Source organism: Lytechinus pictus, chromosome 9 (genome assembly GCF_037042905.1).
Source record: "Lytechinus pictus isolate F3 Inbred chromosome 9, Lp3.0, whole genome shotgun sequence".
Lineage (NCBI taxonomy): Eukaryota > Metazoa > Echinodermata > Echinoidea > Temnopleuroida > Toxopneustidae > Lytechinus > Lytechinus pictus.
In genome coordinates this window covers 23,488,540-23,508,648 of record NC_087253.1, presented here as the reverse complement: position 1 = coordinate 23,508,648, position 20,109 = coordinate 23,488,540, and the positions used below count along the sequence as shown (strand labels likewise).

The 20,109-nt window shown below is 38.3% G+C and overlaps 1 protein-coding gene across 1 annotated transcript; it reads right to left on the bottom strand.

Annotated features, from left to right (window-relative positions):
- Nucleotides 1-248: 248 nt before the first annotated feature.
- Nucleotides 249-11,751, bottom strand: LOC135155539 (uncharacterized). The gene is made up of 3 exons (XM_064104950.1): nt 11,643-11,751; nt 9,640-9,929; nt 249-8,074 (listed from the first exon to the last, which is right to left on the bottom strand). Exons 2-3 carry the CDS (start codon nt 9,917-9,919, stop codon nt 7,818-7,820), a joined length of 537 nt encoding a protein of 178 aa, XP_063961020.1. The 5' UTR covers nt 9,920-9,929; nt 11,643-11,751; the 3' UTR covers nt 249-7,817.
- Between the last annotated feature and the right edge of the window lie 8,358 nt (nt 11,752-20,109).

Genomic DNA, 20,109 nt, shown 5'->3' with positions numbered 1-20,109 from the left:
ACATAGGCCCTGAGCAAATTACGTTTCATACAGTTATGAATTTGTTTTTATTTTTATGTAATAAAACATTACATTATTATAATTATTATAATATTATAATAAACAATAATTTCTTCTTTCCCACTACGCTTCTCTTCCTTTCTCCCTCTTTTTCTCCTTTCCCCCGTTTTTTTTTGGCCAGCCGATTGGGGGGGGGGGTACGTGCCCCCCATGCCCCCCCCCCCCCGTAGTTACGCCACTGCTTGAGGCAACTGAACAGCGTGCTTCTCGCGTGTCGCTCGATCGGTGACAGTTTTCGTTGCCCCTTTTTCATTGAAAATTTAGAAAAAAATTAAAGTTAAAAAAATAAAAACACCTCAGAGCGATACACGATTTGCCCAGTAATTTTAATAAACACATGCAGTTTATCAGGAAAAACTGTTTATCATCCTAAAACAGAGTTTCTCTCGATGAACAGTATTGATTCCATACGTGTCGTACGGGACATTTAGAGAACATTTGACAGTTTTTTTGACAAGAAAAACAAAATATATTCCAGTAACTACACGTGATCATCAAGTACTACCAGAGTGTTAGGAAAACCAAGACTTAACATGACTTGAATTCACATCCTGTATAATACAGATTTAAAATAGTAATCTGTCGTACGGACGCAGAAAAGGTGGCTATTTTAGAAACCTCAAGTTTGTACTGTACTGTGAGTTGGACAGATAATATTCATAGAAACTGAAATCAAATTGATATTCAATTACCCAAGAACAAACACATCTTTGAAAGAAAGCAAAACAAACATTCATGAATAAATAAAGCAAATTACAATTTTCGAGAACATTGTGGCGTACGGGACATTCAAAATGTGTCGTACTATACATCTCTAAATTGAAGCCAAACTTTCTTACTTTATGTCTCTTTGACTTCTTCAATCACTTTATTTGGCTGATGACAATGATAATCCTATCAAACTAAAGACATTCATTATGTTAGAAACCGCTTTTGGCTGAATATTTCTGTCAATATATCATAAACAAAATAATGTGTCGTACGGGACACTTGTGTGTCGTACGGGACACTTGTGTGTTGAACAGGCACTTGGGTGTTGTTCTCACAGCCTGAACAAAACAATGAACTTTTTATCAATCAGAAGGGGAGCATTGCCCCTAAATTCTTCCTTTTTAATGAAAAGCCTTTTAATAAGTAGTCATTCAGGGCAATATATTTAAGTAACCTCAATATATACAATCGGGAGCACTATATTATCACTTTTTTCAAGATGGAAAGTGTACAATGGTTCACATCATTTTTACGAGCTGAAAAACTTGAGGTTTTGTGTGAAGTTATATTTTAGTGAATTAATTGATGATTTCCAATACACTATTTAAACAATGAATCAATGAAACTGTTTCTGTAACAACCGTCACTTGAAATTCCACAAAATGTTTTTTTCTAAAGAAATGCGATTCTACTTTTTCAAACCTTTTTGCATTTCATGAAACCATATGGTTTGTCTTATTTTCCAGATTTTTTTTTAAAACTTGAAAAAAGTAATGAGTTTCAATACTGTATATAAAAAAAATTACTGATCATCAAGGGAAGTCCAAATAGATGATTGATATGTAAATGTTTTTTTTTTTTGCATCTTATAATAATTTCACATTAGCATGCAAGAGAAAGTCATTTTCCAGGCGAGGGTGAATCAATCATAAAGGTTTTCTTTTCATGCTCAATGACAAAGAAATTAACTTGCTCTGACCAGTGAAAATCACCAGTTTAGCTGAAGGGATTCACAAAAGAATACGCCTACATGAAGTCAATTAAAATGGTTAGAATCACCTATTTCATGTTCTATGGAGATAAAAAAGTACTTATTTCAGTTCACTTTATGTCAAATCAATTACTTGAATTAAAAAGGGCCTACTATTTATAGTTTCTGAATCCAAATCCTGCAATTAAATTCAGTATATATTGTGTGTCGTATGGGACATGTCCCGTACGACACACACTGTGTCGTACGGGACAACTTTGAATAGGACAATTATTGAAAAATGAAGGGCAGTAATTAGATCCTTGTGGAATAAATCGATCACCCATGGGTCAAAGATAGAGAAACTGATACTGTGAAATTACATCATAAAAAAAAAATTGTAGGAAAGACTTTTGCATTTTCATGTGTCGTACGGGACATTGCCAAAAATAGGTTCGGAAAAATCAGGGCTGCCCCTATTATGGATCATGAAAATGTTGTAGATATTATTTGGAACCATCAATGACGCATTATTCCATTGACCCGCAATATTTTCGATCTTCTCGTGCTTTGCCAATAATCGTTTCAGGCAGTCTTTGTACTTGACTATTTAATTAGCAAAATTATTGAAAATTGAAAATTCCATTGTTTCCCCCAAAAAAAACTATATCTGACTTCACTTTTGGTTAAAACTCATAATTTTCATAAAATGTAGGTATCATAGTAACATATTACACTACTTATGACTTATTGAAAGCATTTTGAAATTTATGATATTTTTGAAGTTCTAGTGTAGAATCGCCCCGATAAACAGTGCTTATCGACGATAATATTAATAGTAACCTAATAATAACTCGTATTTATCCAGGGTAAACACTCTTAGCTGTAATCTGTTCTTCCAGCGGGCCCTGCATAACATAATAATAATAACATGCTATCATGGATCTAAATAGCTCCATGATGCTATCATTACAGAGACTCCAACCCAAAGCACCTTCTGATCTGAAGATTCTCCCGCCTGGATCTCCAAGCAAACTGGAGACTCCAACTTGATTTGCGCGAAGCGCACATCACGAGCGCGAAGTCCCTTGCGGCCGGGTTGTAGGGCCCACTTAAGGGCCCTGGAAGCTCTAGGGTCCTAGATGCTCTCCCGTGCTATCTCATGCTAATTTTCAATACATGATAGCTCTAAGTAAATAACAATTCAATTAATCAAATCATACATTTTGGTTTAGTTATAAAACTTCTTTTCATATATCATTATTCATGCATGCATATGAAAAAACCATACATTTTTGCAATATCTTTATTCGTATCAACCAGTAAAGACACAATAGATACTAACTCACCTTAAATTGACATTTCCATATCCATTTTGTCTCATCTGGGGCCTGCCCTTTAAGGACTTACACGTAACTTTGCCACAATGGCAACTACCATGGTAAAAGGGCTCAGCAGCCAATCATAATCAAGGTTTCCATGGTAGTTGCCATAATCATGATAATGGCAAAGTTACAACAGTTGCAAGTCCTTTATGAAACGGGCCCCTGATGATGATGATCTCTGGAGTAAGATTGCTTAAAGTAAGTTATCAGCAATTTTACTGCTTCTCTAATTATTTCACGTGGTATTGCTAGAAACCAAAATGAAGGAATTTCCTCCCTTTTTACATTCTGATGACAGGGGCGGATCCATGCAGCCTTCGCCAATAGGGGGGCCCGGAATTTTTTTTCAGCCATATTTTTCCCGATCGGCCGCTCGAAGATGATTTTTGCCGGGATTTTTGGTTTCTTTGAAGGGGTAGTACTAATAGTCACGTCTTTGCTTTATTCTTATGAATAAACATAAATATATAATAACATAATCCTTAATTATATAATGCGAGCGCGAAGCGCGAGCTATTTTTTGGGGAAATCTTATGTATTTTTTTTCTAAAATGTTGAACATTCTGGGCAATGTTTGTTATCCTGCAAAAGATGTGTATGCAAACGAACAATTACTACGAACGTGAAGCGCGAGCAGAAACGAACTGTTGGAAAGGGTACTGTTAAACACTGCTTGCAGTTAGCCATGAAGACGTTGCATATTTTAAAAATCAAGTAATGCGAGCGCGAAGCGCGAGCTGATACTTTTAAAATATTTTTACATAAGGAATGGAAATTCCAAGCACTTTTTGTAACTTAAACAGAAAAGGTATATAATAACTTAACAACTGATGCGAGCGCGAAGCGCAAGCGGAAAATTTCGAGATTTAGACCTACTGAACGAGACACTCTATTCCAGATATGTAAATCATGAAAAGGATGAGTAAGTGGGGATCTTTCTTACATTAATAATGTGAGCGCAGAGCGCGAGCAGAAAATTGTTATATACGTTTTGAACTGATCGAAAATGTACCTGTTAAGGACTGTTTGCACTTAGCCATGAAGACGTTGCATATTTCAACAATCAAATAATGCGAGCGCGAAGCGCGAGCTTTAAAATTTTGACATTTCTACATAAAGAATGTAAAATTTTTATCAATTTTTGCAATCGTGAACAGGTTAGGTATGTAACTAAACAATTGATGCGAGCGCGAAGCGCGAGCGAAAAAAATCGAGATTCAGGAATGAAAACGGGCACTCCATTCTTATTTTCTAAATCACCAAAAGAATGAGTAATAGGGGATCTTCCTACATTGATAATGCGAGCACAAAGCGCGAGCAGAAAATTCTTGATATTGTGATCTGAAACTGGATCATGATTTAAATAGAGAACAAGTTGACTATCTGAATAAACATGCGCGCGCGTGTTTCATATTTAGATCCAGAATCTAGGCATTCTAATTAGACATCTTTAATCAGGAAAATCAAAGCGAGCGCGAAGCGCGAGCTTAACTGAAAAAGAAAGTCAATTTCAGCTCTATATTTCAAGAACTTTGTAGGAAAATTGTGAGGTGGATATGGATCGCACTTAATAAAGAGCTGGTATTTTTAATCATTATGACTTTAAGTTTTAACATAGGACCGGGACATCTTTAGGACATGCATATAAAAATGATGACTATCTTCCTATTCCTCTTGCTAACAAAAGGGACAATCAATTTAATTATTGAATTAATATCTTACTCATTAATGCCGAGGGCGCAAATCTGATGATAATATATGGCCTGAAAACTGGAAATTTCGCGAGCCAAAATTTTTGTTAAACTGTCATGAAAAGGGGATTTTAAGTAGTTTGTTGTATAATCAATATTGAAACATACATAACTCGCCAATCAAAATGCAAGCGTTCAGCGCTAGCTCATACCTTTTGGCAATCAGACCTGAAAAGGGATATTTTGAAAACTTTATGGAATACACGAAAATAATAGGTACCTGATAAATCAAAATATGAGAGCGGCAGCACGAGCAGAAAATGTTAATATTCAGACCATAAAACTGACATTTTTACAGAGCACTTTTTAAAAACAATTTGTAAATCACACAAAATAATGAAAGTTCGATTTCTGAGGGGAAATATGTTTTGTATATTGACTTCCAAACTTGATATTTAAACTCCATATTGAACAAGATATGAAAATCACCCAACAGGCAATGCGATCGCGAAGCGCGAGCGAAAATTTTATACAGTGACATGAAAGATTCTTTTTATTTTCCACGTCTTCCCCTCATCTTATTTTATTCACTCGTCTTCCCCCTCTTCTTTTTTCTCCTCTCTTTTCCCTCCTTTTTTCCTTTTTTTTTCTTTCTTTCCTTTTTGTTTGCTCCGCCAATAGGGGGGGGGGGTGGGCCCCTCGCCTCCCTGGATCCGCCTATGAATGATATATAGTCATCAATTCACGTCATATCATGTTATCAATTCAATGAATTCAATGAAAAACAGGCATCTTTCACAAGAGAAATTAAGGGGCACTCATTCAGAGGCGTAACAGCTAGGGATCAGTGGCCGGGGGGGGGGGGGCAAGAGCCAAAAATTTCCCGGTCACATCACGGTATGAACAGGCGTAATGGTTTAATGAGGCGATGATTTTGAGAGGGCCAGACATTGCGTATCAGGCAGAATTTATCTTTTTAAAAAAAGTTGCGAGTCAGCAAAAATTTTGACAATTTTAATACAAAAATCCAATTATGTGATAGATTTTGACATGATATCCACAAAATAATATATTTCACTCTTTTATATTTCCATTCCTTTTTTGTTGTATGTACGCCACTGTGAACAGGATTCTTTGCGGCAGTAGCGTGAAGAGTAAAAAAACGAGGGGCGCAGTATAGCGCATGTGTTCCTTTTCCCGCTTTCCTTCCTTTTCCATTAAAAAAAAAAATAATCTTCTTTTTTCCCCTTTCCTTTTCCTCCTTTCCTTTTCCCCTTTCCTTCCCCTTTCCCTTTCTTTCTCCCTCCCTTTTCCTTTTTCCCCTTTTTTTATTTTCCAGGTGAAATCCTCCAGGGGGCAGCTTGCCCCCCCCCCCCCCGCCTGTTACGCCACTGCACCCATTAACACATAACATGTCCTTCTCATGTGAAAGGGGAACAGATTACATTCGTAGAGGGCACTTTTCTTAGGTAAAAAGGGGCACTGATACAAGAAAGGGCATCTATATAAAAGAACTGGTCCGTCTCAGGTGAAAGGGATACAGAACACGTTCGTGAGGGGGCATTTTTCTTTGGTAAAAAGGGGGGACTGATACGAGAAAGAGCACCTATAAGATGGCAAAAGGGTTCCTGCTAACGGCATAAAACGGATCCTTCTCAGGGGCAGAGGGCATATTCTTAAGGGGCACTTTTCTTGGGTAAAAAAAGGGCACTGATTCGAGAAAAGGCACTTACAAGAAGGCAAGAGAGCACTTGCTCAGACATAAATCGGGTCCTTCTCAGGTGAAAGGGACACAGAACACGTTCGTGAGGGGGATTTTTTTTGTGAAATTTGGCACTGATACGAGATGGCACTTGCTAATACATAAGACGGGTCCTTCTCAGGTGAAAAGGGCACAAGAACACGTTCATGCGGGGCATTTTTCTTGCGTAAAAAGGGCACTTTTCAGTGCTTCAAAAAGTAGGGGGCACTGTTTGAGAAAAATCGGATAAATAATGAGAAAGTTATGAGCATTTGAATATTGCGATCACTATAATGCAATGGAGAACCTCACATTGGCAATGCGACAAAGGTGTGTGATGTCACTTTTGAACAACTCTCCCCATTACTTTATTATTTATTTCACATAAACTGCCTCTTTTATCATATCTATCAGTAGATCATGTGTTCTTTCTATAATGTATAGGAGGGCATGTAATACAGATTTTTAAAGAATACATTATGGATAAATAGTTTGTATCGCCATAAGAAAAAGCAAAAAGAGAACTTTTGAGGGTATTTTATAGTCCATCAAAGGGAAAGTTGTTCACATGTGACATCACACATCCTTGGCATTGGTGATTGCAATATTCAAATTCTCATAACTTTCTTATTATTTGTCCAATTTTTCTCAAACTTTCTTTGTTCTTATTCTTTGATTTTTCTGTTTCGACACAAGCCTACTTCTTCCAAAGGTTTCATTCCCCTTTAATGATTAACTGAAATACTGACACAGAAAACTTACTTTAAACATGTTAAATTTTCTGATATTAGCATGGATTTAACGTTTGCCTTAAATGAGTAAAGAGATGAGCATCTTTTTATAGACTCTGGTAGAGAGTTCCATAAATCGGGACCGTGGTGTCTATAATGGATCTCTGTGCATATTCTGGGGTTGATTAAATGAAAATTTGAAGAGTTACGTGTAGGGTATATGAATGAATAGATGTGTTCATTGTATGAAAACTGTGGAATGAATTTGGAAGCATGTATAACCTGTGATTTCTTTTTTTTTCTTTGCGTCATGTTTACTTGTTATACAATCTGCATATCACGTTTCCACATTAGATTAGCGTCAAAGAAATAACGCTTAAAATTTCCACAGCCTATATAGGAACATGCTTTTCTATAAACTAAATGTTATTATCAATATCATAATTTAACCGTATAATGCAAAATAATTTCCTTTGCATATACTTCACAACTTCTGACACAGTGTGATAATAGTTCATACAATACGATTTACTGCATGCAGCGGCCATCTTTCCGGGGCTTCGGATTCTTTAATTCGTTTCTGACATATTTTCTGAGTTCCTCCCATTGGTCATCATTAATCTCTACCGGTGATTGAGATAGCTGTCCGCCGATTAGTTGCAGAATTGATGCTCTGAATGTTCTTTCTTGATTGGTTCTGAAGGAATCCATCCTACTGTTAAGTTTGTCCGAAGAGAGCTCGGCAGAATCAAAGTCATGAGCAATCACACCAATTCTACGGCGACCTAAGACAGGAAAAGAAATAATGCCAAATATCGATAGTCTACACACACGGTCTAGAAATACTTATATATTTATACAGCGCACTGTCCATCTTGATTAGATGCTCAAGGCGCTTTAGAGCAGAACAACAAAACTATTTACATATAATACATGTCTGAACAATAAGTTAATGTCTGTAAAAAACACTTTTGTACAGGTATGTTTTAAGGTTGCCCTTGAAGGTGGTCACTGAAGTCTGGGTTTTCAAACTGTGTGGGAGAGAATTCCACAGGCTAGGCCCTGCATGAGCAAAGGCCCGCTCCCCGCATGACTTCTTAGCCAACTGGAATTTGCAAGAGATTAGATGATGAGGATTGTAAATTTCTTGAGGGTTGGTAATGATGCATCAAAGACCTATTGTAACTGGGGGAAGTTCCATTTATTGCATTAAACACAAAAAATGTTTTTTTTTTAATCAGGTAGTTGAAAAGGAAAGGGGATAGGCATACCCCGCGAAATAACGTCAAATTTACCAAGGAGTCCCACTCCTTAAAACACTAGCGTACCTACGGGGGGCAGTCTGCCCGCCCCCCCCCCCCCCGACGAGCCACTACTCATGCAAAGAACGTATCCCTGCCCCCCCTGACGAGCTTGAAAGACCTTTTTTGCCCCCCCCCCCTGACGAGCTTGAAGACCTTTATTGCCCCCCCCCCCCGGACGAGCTTGAAGACATTTATTGCCCCCCCCCCCCCGGACGAGCTTGAAGACCTTTTTTTTTCTTTCTTTCTTTCTTTTTTCTTGCTTGTCAACATTTTTTTCTGGTACGAAACCCTTTATTGTGATTGAAGACCTTTTTTTTTGCTTGTCAATTTTTTTGGCGGACGGTTTTGCCTCCCCCCCCCCCCCCCCCCTGTGGAAAATCCTAGGTACGCCACTGTCTTAAAATCAGGCATATGAGTTACTTGTTCTTTTTCATTATTCTGTATACTATACAAAGATTAAAAACATCGTTCCATCCCGGGGGGGGGGGCGCTTACATTGACGAGTGGATACCATGCGCGACCAAAAAAAAACACGTAAAAAGGATGTCCTTTTCACGATAGGGCACGTTACGTACGTAACGTGATAAGGGTGTAAAAAACACACAACTAATGAAAAAAGGGTGTCTATTTCGCTAGGAAAATTACGTGTTTAGGGTCGAATTTGCGGGAATGATAAAACAAAAATAAAATGTTTTATAAAGGATGTCCATTTTGCCCCAACACTTCATGTTTAGAGTCCGATTTGCGCGAGGTGTAGAAGGTGGGGTCGTACTAAACCAAATAAGGTAAAGCCGACGACCGAAGGACCCGTAACAATAAAACATTCTTGTATTTGTTTAGGGGCATGATTTCAGGGAATATTTGCCAAGAGTATCGTTTTGTTTCCAATACTTGTTAAGGGTAGGATTTCACACGCCAATACTTTAAGGGGTGCATTTTCAGAATATGGAAATTACGTGTTTAGGGTGCTTTTCGAGACCCCATGGTCGCGCATGGTATCCACTCGTGAATGGAAGTGCCCCCCCCCCCCCGGGGTTCCATCTTACCTAATAGTTTCTTGGATTTCAAAAGGAAGCCATCATAAAGAGCTTGAAAGACATTGGTGATTGAAAATCCTTTATTGTTGATTGAATGACAGAGCAACATTAAGTAATTCTTATCCAGTTTCATCTTCTGCATATCACTAATGTTGTAAGGTAGCTGAACATATCTAACCTCTTCGACACAATCTGCCATTCTCTCTCTTATTTCAGTGATGAGTCCGGCCACGTTGTTTTCAACACTTCCACTATACACAGCCACTTTCACTTTTCGTATCGTTGTCATAATCCTTATCCTGTATTTGATAAAGACATAAGATCACTTAAAGGTCAAATCCACCCCAGAAAATTGTTGATTTGAATCGATATAGAAAAATCAAACAAACAAAACGCTGCAAATTTCATCAAAATCGGATGTAAAATAAGAAAGTTATGACATTTTTAAGTTTCGCTTATTTTTCTCAAAACAGTTAAATGCACAACTCAGCGAAATGCAAATGAGAGAGTCAATGATGTCCACCACTCACCATTTCTTTTGTTTTTTATTGTTCGAATAATACAATATTTCAATATTTACAAATTTGACAATAAGGACCAACTTAACTAATCATAAACTGTTAAAATAATGGTAATTCCACATGTTCAGGGAGAAATAAAACTTTGTTTCACTTGACAAGGAGGAAAAAATTAGAATATTTCATATTTCATATAATAAAATACAAAAAAAAATAGTGAGTGGGTGACGTCATCAGTCTGCCAATTTGCATACCGACCAGGATGTGCATATAACTATTTTGTGAAATTAAGCGAAACTTTAAAATGTCATAACTTTCTTATTTTACATCCGATTTTGATGAAATGTTCAATGTTAAACATTCTTGTTGGATTTTTCTCTTTTTATTCAAATCAACTTCTTGTTGGGGTGGACTTGTCCTTTAATCGTGCTTATTTTTTAAATCATATCATTTCATTTTCAACAAAATATCAACCAAGTAAACACAATCATAACAAGTCAATGCCATGAACAATATATCAATTAAGGTCATTAAATCAACGTACAATGGATATACTATTTAACAAATTACTGACAGATGATTATATGATTTCTGATTAATTTTACCTATATCGTCATGTAATGTTTAATATCATTTTAAAGAAAAGAAAAAAGATCCCTTTAATTTTTTAAAGATGTAATGTAAAGATTTTATCATAAAACATCCCATCTGATATAACGACAATATTTTAGTTCTATTTGATTCTTATTAAAAATAAGAAACAAAATAAATAGATAAATCCGTCTGATAATAAAGAAATATTGAGCAGTAACAATGATAATCATCATCAACATCATCATTATCATCACAATTTTCATTTTAAGTAATTTTGTTGTTATTATCATCCGTCATCATTACCATATTCATCGTCGTCGTAATATTCTACTCTATCAGTACAAACACTGACAATAGAAAATATAGTTTAGTATGTCCTATTGAACTTTAAAATCCAATAAAAAATAGTATACAAATGGTGATGAGTGTTGATATGATTTTAAAATCATTGATAATAATTATGATGATGGTGATGATGCATACATTATTCGACAATCGAGGGATCTACTATATGGAAGAAGAAGATAGGCCTATGTGGTCTATATACAGCATGAATATTGCTGATGCATGATATTTTAAGTAATGAAATCATGAAGAAATTAATAATAATTATGGTAATAACAAAAAGAATAATAGCAATCAAAAATATCAATAACAAAAAGAATACTAAATAAGCAATGAAAATATGAAGAAGTCATTCTCACGAAAATAGGCGCTTGAATAGGCCCCGAGAACAGGCCTAACCTAACGCATGGAGATATATAATAATTATATCTCTATGCCTATGGCCTATAAACAATATTATGTCCATGTTGTTACCGAGCGAACATAATTTCATACCACACTGTATACCACTACTTCAAACAAGTACCAGTACTACATGCCTATATTTATACTTACTTGACTTTATGTTCAAGTTCCAAATGAATGGCGACGAACTGTGAGTAAAACCTGGGTCAATTCCCCCCTCAATATACAGAGACGTTTGTGTACGATATTTCACTTAAATTGCGCGTCTCGTGACAAACATGAAAACGGGAACTCCCCATCAGGAATGATAAGTGTTTAGTAGAATGTGCTCGTCGTCATAGATTTTGCGTGCATTCCATATAGGGGTGTAAAATACATAAAGACATTCAATGAGCGTTATTATAGATAAAAATGATATTCTTATAATGATAATATAGGTATATTTACACAGGGAAACCACTTCAGTTCTGAAAACTGTTCTCCCAGCGGGCCCTGCTATTATTATTACCCCGGCTTTAGCTGGGCTGCCTAGGCGCGAATTTCTTACCATTCACCTCACCCGGGTCGAGTATGCAGGGGTTGCATGAGCTATGCAGTGCAGCAGTGGCGGATCGATCCAGCCTTCGCCAATAGGGGAGGGGGCGCTAACATATATTGCCGGATATATCGGTGGTACGGGGACGTGCCGCTTTGACAACCCCTTTTTTCAGACCTAACTGTCAATTCTCTAGATACTCCCGAAAATGACAACATTTCAGTTTAGAAGCTAGCCGCCCAGCCCCGCTCGCAAGATCCCCCCGTTATTTATTACGAGACATCTCGTAAGTTCTCCAGCGCACTGCTGCCAAAATTGTCAAGCGAGAGCCGATGCGCGTACATACGGCTTCGCAACTCCCTACATAACTAGTAGCCGCTCCATGCATGGCTATACACCGTACCTATATTACAGTGCCGCAATCCCGTTCAGTAAATAGAACCTGTTTTTCATACCGGTATATTTGTTTAGATCACAAGACCCGTACTTTACCCTTTTAATCAGTGACAGTAAGGATGACACAACGATCACAATAATAACATTTCAAGGGCCTACCATTTATTGAGGAAACATTGTCTAGTTCACACCAACGGCGCTTTGATGGCGGCGTGCAAAGCGGCGGCAAAGCGTAACAAAGCTAAAGCGTAATGATCGTAATAGACCATGAGAAAGCTTTGAGCAATTCGGGACATTCGACAAAAACGCCAAATTTTTTAAACTTTTTAAAAATTTGAAGTGATCTGTCACGGATTGCGTAAAGCGGTGATAGCGTATTAAAGCTCATCAAAGCGTCACAAAGCTTAACAAAGTCGTAGGAAAGCTTAACAGAGTTTAAAAGAGCTTGGTTCAAAGCGGTGACCCCACTTTGTACGCTCTCTCACAAGTTCATCTTCTTTTTAGTTTAATATATGCAACAACCCTGACTCATATGCGTAATAAACGTTACCAAGGTTTAAACAGTCACTATTTATTTTGTCATATGGTGACAGAGATTCTTTGAGAATATGTGTAAGACAAATCCATCTAAAAGCATTTGGCAGTTATCTGTAAGTTTTATGTGTACCAATCAAAATAATAATAGGAACTGTCGAACTTTTTTTCTGTTACAATAAGGGTTATAATATCTCACATATAAAATCGATGTTCTTACTATTTTTTTTAATTAGTAAGAAAATCAATTTGTAATAATTTGTAATAATCAATTCAACCAAAAAATGCGTATTTTAAAGATCTTTTAGCGCACATATCTAAATTTCAATTTCTGCAACTTGATTCCTTTAAATTTTCACTCCTGATTTACAATAATAGTATTATCTGATTTTTCATGGGTAAAAAGTCAATAAAGTCTGTATTTATATTTTTACAAGCAGATGAAATACATAACAACAACAATAACATCAATAATAATAATAACATCTTCACAAGTACACATAAATACAAAAATTATTTCAAACTTATATAAAAAATAAACAAAGTGTGCATATGGGAGAATGTTCTTATTTCCAGACACAAAAATCTTTATCTTCATCATCTGCTTCTGACGATATCTGAGCCACTCCTTTTTTAGCTCAATCAGGAAGTACCACCCCACCCACTCTTTGTTGCCAGTCAACAGCACCCATTGGAGAGACGAAGTATTCTCTGAGATGATCTCTCTGATGTCTGGCATCCACAGTGGTGAGGTTCCCCCTTGCAGGTGGTTGTGGAACATCTTCCCAGTGAGGGCCATCTCTCTAGGCCCGTGGTGCGAAGTTGTGCTCTTCATCTTCGTGGTCCATCGCATAGGCTGCCAGCACCACCCTCTTCCTCAGCAGGTTGTGGAGCACCACAGCAGTCTCCTTATCTACCTTAATATGTTCAAGTGTTCCCAACAGGCACCGTAACCTTTTGGCCATGATGCCAAAGGCATTCTCCATCGGCGGATCCAGGGGGTGGCGCAGGGGGCGCCCCCCCCCCTAATATTTGAGCGGCGCCGCTCCAAAAAAACAAAAACAAAAGTAAAAGAAAGAAAAGGCGCCGCTTGAAAAATAAAAATAAAGGAAAGAAAAGAAAACTACCATTTTCCAACAACTTCGCCGGTAGTAGTGCGCTGCCTGCATATAACTGGTGCCAATTAAGAATAATCAGCGCCACTTAAATCTAAATCGGCGCCGGGCAAGAATAATCGGCGCCATCTGGTTATAAATCGGCGCTGCCAGAGGCTTAACCGGCGCAGATCAAGAATAATCAGCTCCACATCTAAATCGACGCCGGGCAAGAATAATCAGCGCTATTTGGTTTTAAATCGGCGCCAGTCAAGAAAAGCGCCACCTAAATCGAAATCGGCGCCGGACAAGAATAATCGGCACCATCTGGTTATAAATCGGCGCCAGTCGATTATGAATTGCCGCTGCCTGAATCTTACGTGACGTCTGTAAAAATAATCAGCACTACTTGTTTAAATCGGCGCCGGTCAAGACAAATCGGCGCTGCCTTTGTCTTAACCGGCGCCACCTAAATTTAAATCGGCGCCGGTCAAGAATGATCAGCGTCCCCTGATTCCAATAAATAGGCGCCGGTAGAATAATGAAGAAGGGCCTATTGCCAACCAAATCTAGATCGGCGCCGGTCAAGAATGATCAGCGGCACCTAGCTGGTTATACATTTTATTGTTGAATGGTCATAACGAATAACAAAGCTTATCGCATGCCCTTAAAGAGTGGACTGGGGCGGGACAGTTGCCCACAGATGTCATGAAATCTTTAATTTGTTATTTTAAGAAATCCCAGAATCATACAAAAGTGTAGAGCAAATCCTTTAATTTTGATCTTATTTTCCAATGCTTTATTTAAAAAAGGTCAGTCACTTTTCTTCTTTACACATCCACATTGTGCAACCTCTATGGCCTTTAGGGTAAGACAGCTACTTTAGTGTTTTATGAAGATGATTTGATATTTTAGTCCAAAACGTTGCTTATACCGGGAGTGTATAATTACGCAACCATGCAGACGTATATTCGTTAGACCTTAATTAAACCACTAAATTTCATGTTCAATGTATAAATACAGTTTGTCAATACCTTTGTTTTAACGTTTAAATGTTTACGCCACAAAATTTGATTTATTTTCATCTTCCATTAAGTTAAATATTATTCATCTGATCACTCAGGAAGAAGTTTAAAACAAAGATAACGATACCTATAAAACTGGAGAACTTTTTCCAAAGCTCTGTCTTGAAAGATCTCGTTCTGAATTCAGCTCACAAGCATTATATCCAGTTTCATCAAAGTAATTAGATAAAAATTACTCATCATTACAAATTGCATTAGATTTAGTGAAAAGCATCACAATATATAATTCTGTATATGTCTAAACATCATGTACATGAAAATTGAATGATAATATATAAACCTGGATTGGTGATGTATTACAAATAATTAATGATGACTTGCAGTATCATTGTATATGCAGTTGGCGTCAATCTGGGGGGGGGGGGGCAGGGGGCGATAACCCACCAATGAAAATATTGGGTTAGGGGGGCAAACATGTCGTTTTGCCCTCCCCCAATAGTTCCGCATGTGCAAAAATAAAACAAGATGGTAATGTTACACAGAAATCAGCAAGTGACATAGAGCTACACAACTCGTTCTTTATTTAAAATCGTGCAAATTGCCCGCTTTTCAGATTGGAATATAAAACATTTCAGCTCGCCCTTCGCGCTCGCATCATTTCTGTAGCAAAACCCCATACTTTTCATGATCAAATATACAGTATGTGAATAGAATGTCCCGTTTTCAGTTCTAATCAAAAGAACTCCCGCTTCGATTTGCAATAATCTTTTGTTGGATATAATCTTGTTCTCTATTAAAAACGTCCATTAAACTGTCATTTTTTTTCAGATCGAAATATCAAAATTTTAAGCTTGCGCTTCGCCCTCGCATCTATTGTTTTTTAGATACCCATCTTAATCATTGGTACCAAAATGCTTAGAATATAAACCTTTCTGGTCAGAATATAAAGAAATTTTAGCTCGCCCTTGGCACTCGCATTATCTGTGTAGTGCTGTGTAGTGAGATATGTATCCTCCTCATGCAGTCATGAGTTACTACAAACAGTCCTAAACAGGCACCTTTTTTCAGGTCAGTATACTATAAAAACTTCAGCTCGCGCTTCGCGCTCGCATTAATTTGTTGGTGAGATATGTGTCTCTATCTCATGAGTCATAAAGATATATATGTATATATATATATATATATATATATATATATATATTACACCTTTTTCAACATTTTCTTTTATGGCGCCGGTGAAGTGCAAAAGTTTGTGCGCCGCTCGGCAGTGCGCCCCCCCCCCCCCTTCGCAAAAAGCTGGATCCGCCTATGTTCTCCACCACTCTTCTCTCCCTTGAGATCCTGTAGTTGCAAATCCTCTGTTCATCTGTCATCCCTTTTCTACTGTATGGCTTCATCATGATTGTAGCTCTTCAGGGCAAAAGCATCGTCACCCAGGAAGAAGTAGGGAATATCGTGCTGATTTTCTCCAGGGAGAGGGTATGGTGGGGGCAGCCCTATGGACCCATCTTCTAGGCATTCGAAGAGCTCAGAGTCTGTGAATATCTGGGAGTCAGACATGTGTCCTTTACCTCCCAGCTCAATCCAGATGAACTTGTATTCTGCATCTACGAATGCCAGCAGTGGTATAGAGAAGAACCCCTCGTAGTTGTGGTAGAGACTGCCTGTGTTTGCTGGATTCTTAATGGCTATGTGCTTTCCATCCAAGGCACCAATTGCATGGGAGATATTCCATCTCTGTTCAAACTGCTGGACAAGGGTGCTCCATGCTTCAGGGATGGTAGGTATGTTGAAGACCTCATCTTTATACGCCTCTACAATGGCCCTGCACACTCCTGGAATCAACTCTGATATGGTTGAGATACCACATGATCTCTAGTTGTCCCCAGTGGCCAGATTGTGACTGCAAGTTTGAGGCCAGCTGACAAAGGGTGCCTGTAGTTAGTCTCTTGCTTCTGGATGACTGGTGCCACTCTCGCAAGCGGATCTCATCGAACACTTCAGGGGTCACTCTAGTGAAGTTCGTGAAGGCAACAGAATCAGGGTACTTATGGATAATTCGTTTTTCATTCCCGATCATCGCAGAGCGAAAACTGAAATCAACCTCATGGTTCGGTCTTTGAAAACACAAAAACGAAATCACAACGAGAAAAACCTGTTGTGATTTCGTTTTTGGAGATCAAAAACAGAAGAATGAAATCAGAAATACTTTTGGGCTCTTTCTGATTTCTCATTCTATACTTGTGTTTGTTATTTATCAAAAACAAAATCAGAACACGCTTTCCGCTCCGTGATTCTGTTTGGAAAAACGCAGAGAGCGAAAACGAAATCGGAAACTCGCTTTCCACTTCCTGCTCTGTGAAGGTCCGAAAAGAACAGGGTCCTCTAAAATCAGGGTACTAATGGATAATTCGTTTTTCATTCCCGATCATCGCAGAGCAAAAACGGAAATCAACCTCATGGTTCGGTCTTTGAAAACACAAAAACGAAATCACAACGAGAAAAACCTGTTGTGATTTCGTTTTTGGAGATCAAAAACAGAAGAATGAAATCAGAAATACTTTTGGGCTCTTCGGGGGGGGGGGGGGGGCTCTTTCTGATTTCTCATTCTATACTTGTGTTTGTTATATATCAAAAACAAAATCAGAACACGCTTTCCGCTCCGTGATTCTGTTTGGAAAAACGCAGACAGCGAAAACGAAATCGGAAACTCGCTTTCCACTTCCTGCTCTGTAAAGGTCCGAAAAGAAAGTCTGCCCCCCTTGACGAGCTACCACCCATGGAAAGGACGTATCCCTGCCCCCCCCCCCCCGACGAGCTTGAAATACCTTGTTTGCCCCTCCCCCCCCCCCCCCCCTGACGAAAATCCTGGAAGATCCTAGGTACGCTAGTGCTGTCTGCGTTTTTCCAAACAGAATCACGGAGCGGAAAGCGTGTTCTGATTTTGTTTTTGATATATAACAAACACAAGTATAGAATGAGAAATCAGAAAGAGCCCCCCCCCCCCCCCCGAAGAGCCCAAAAGTATTTCTGATTTCATTCTTCTGTTTTTGATCTCCAAAAACGAAATCACAACAGGTTTTTCTCGTTGTGATTTCGTTTTTGTGTTTTCAAAGACCGAACCATGAGGTTGATTTCCGTTTTTGCTCTGCGATGATCGGGAATGAAAAACGAATTATCCATTAGTACCCTGATTCTCTAACCTCAGTTGTGTGTCCAAGAGGATAGTGTAATGGCCATACTGCTGTCTTCTTTCTTCAGTGAGCCATGGCCTGGTCCAGCAGCACCTGATGAATGGTCTTCTCCCTCCTGCTGGTAGTTCAATCTCCTCTTGTCTTTGCTGTTCTTCCTCTCTCTCCTCTGCCTCAAGGGCTAGGATGTAGTTATATAGCAGGGAGACCACTAGCGTACCTACGGGGGGGGGGCAGGGGGGCAGTCTGCCCCCTCCCCCCCCTGACGAGCTTGAAGAGCTTTTTTTTTTTGCTTATCAATTTTTTTTCTGGTACGAAATCCTCTATTTGTGATAGAAGACCTATTTTGCCCCCCCCCCCCTGTGGAAAATCCTAGGTACGCCACTGAGGGAGACAATGGTCATATCTACATCATAAGATGGTTCATACTCTGGTACAATGATTTCGTGTATCTGCTGCATCTTTAATTTATATATATCTGGATCAGAGGCGGGATGCAATCAGAATTTTGTAATTGCGTAACAGAGCTTAACGGAGCCTATCAATGCACAAGAGAGCTTGATAATCGTATCAGAGCGTTATTTAAAGCGTGATAAGCGCATCAAAGCTTATCAAAGAGTAATAAAGCAAATCAAAGCGTGATTTAAAGCGTACACACACAAAACGCGGTATAAAATTGCATAAGTTAAAATAGAATTGTATAAAAATTGCGAAAGTTGTATAAAAAGCATATAGTTGCTTTTATAGTTGCTTTATAACTTTGCGTTGAATAGAAAAAAATCGAACGATATATTGATAAAAGCTAAAAATTATTCAACATTGAATAAAATGTATTAAATAAAATAAAATGAAAATAAAATGAAACGACAATACGCCAGACGGTGGCCTGTACTTATAAAGAAGAAGAAAACGAGTCACGTGACTAATATTTTGGCGCCAAAGAATTATGAAAGTATTCAACATTGCATAAAAATGAGTCATGATTGCGGTTTCGCGCTGTTTCGTGCCGCGCGCAAAGGCTTCTGACGTCACTTTTTCTATCGATCTATATCGTCGATAATCGCGATTAGAAATTGGCAATCAGAAGAAAATGGCGTGCCCGGTAGAGGAACTTCTCCGAACCTGGGGACTTGATGTCCTGATTGGGCAGTTTAAAGGTGAGTAGTTTACCGTATATTTGAGCGTAGTGTTCACCGTAATATCAAGAACAAAATACTGTAATTTTGGTGATTTTATTTTCTGAAAGTTAATTGACGATAATATTTGCGTTATGGCTCTGGCATGGGCTGGCGTCCACGAGCGAGGTTAACGTGACGTTAAACTGCCGCACCGAGTAGCCTTCGGGGTACCCAGGGGAGCTCCAGCCCGATACTATGGTGAACACTACGCTCAAATTTACGGTAAACTACTCACCTATAAACTGCCCAATCATGCAGGACATCAAGTCACCAGGTTCGGAGAATAGTAACAACCTCTTTAAACAACAATATTAAAAATTTAAGCAATGAGTGTGCATGTGTTAAAATAATCAAATTAACCAATAATGGCCTAATATTTATGCAACTCCTTTAACCAACTCCTAAAGTTAAAAGTTTAAGCAACACAATTGTATAACACCTTTATCTTATTATTGATTAAAACATTTAAGCAATTTCTGTATAAACTTTAGACAACTTGCAGTTGGTTAAGTTTAACCAATTATTAGCTGAGGCACGGGGTAACCAGTGCCCGGGGGGGCCACTTCCATTGACGAGTGGATACCATGCGCGACCAAGGGGTCTCGAAAAGCACCCTAAACACGTATTTTCCATATTCTGAAAATGCACCCCTTAACAAGTATTG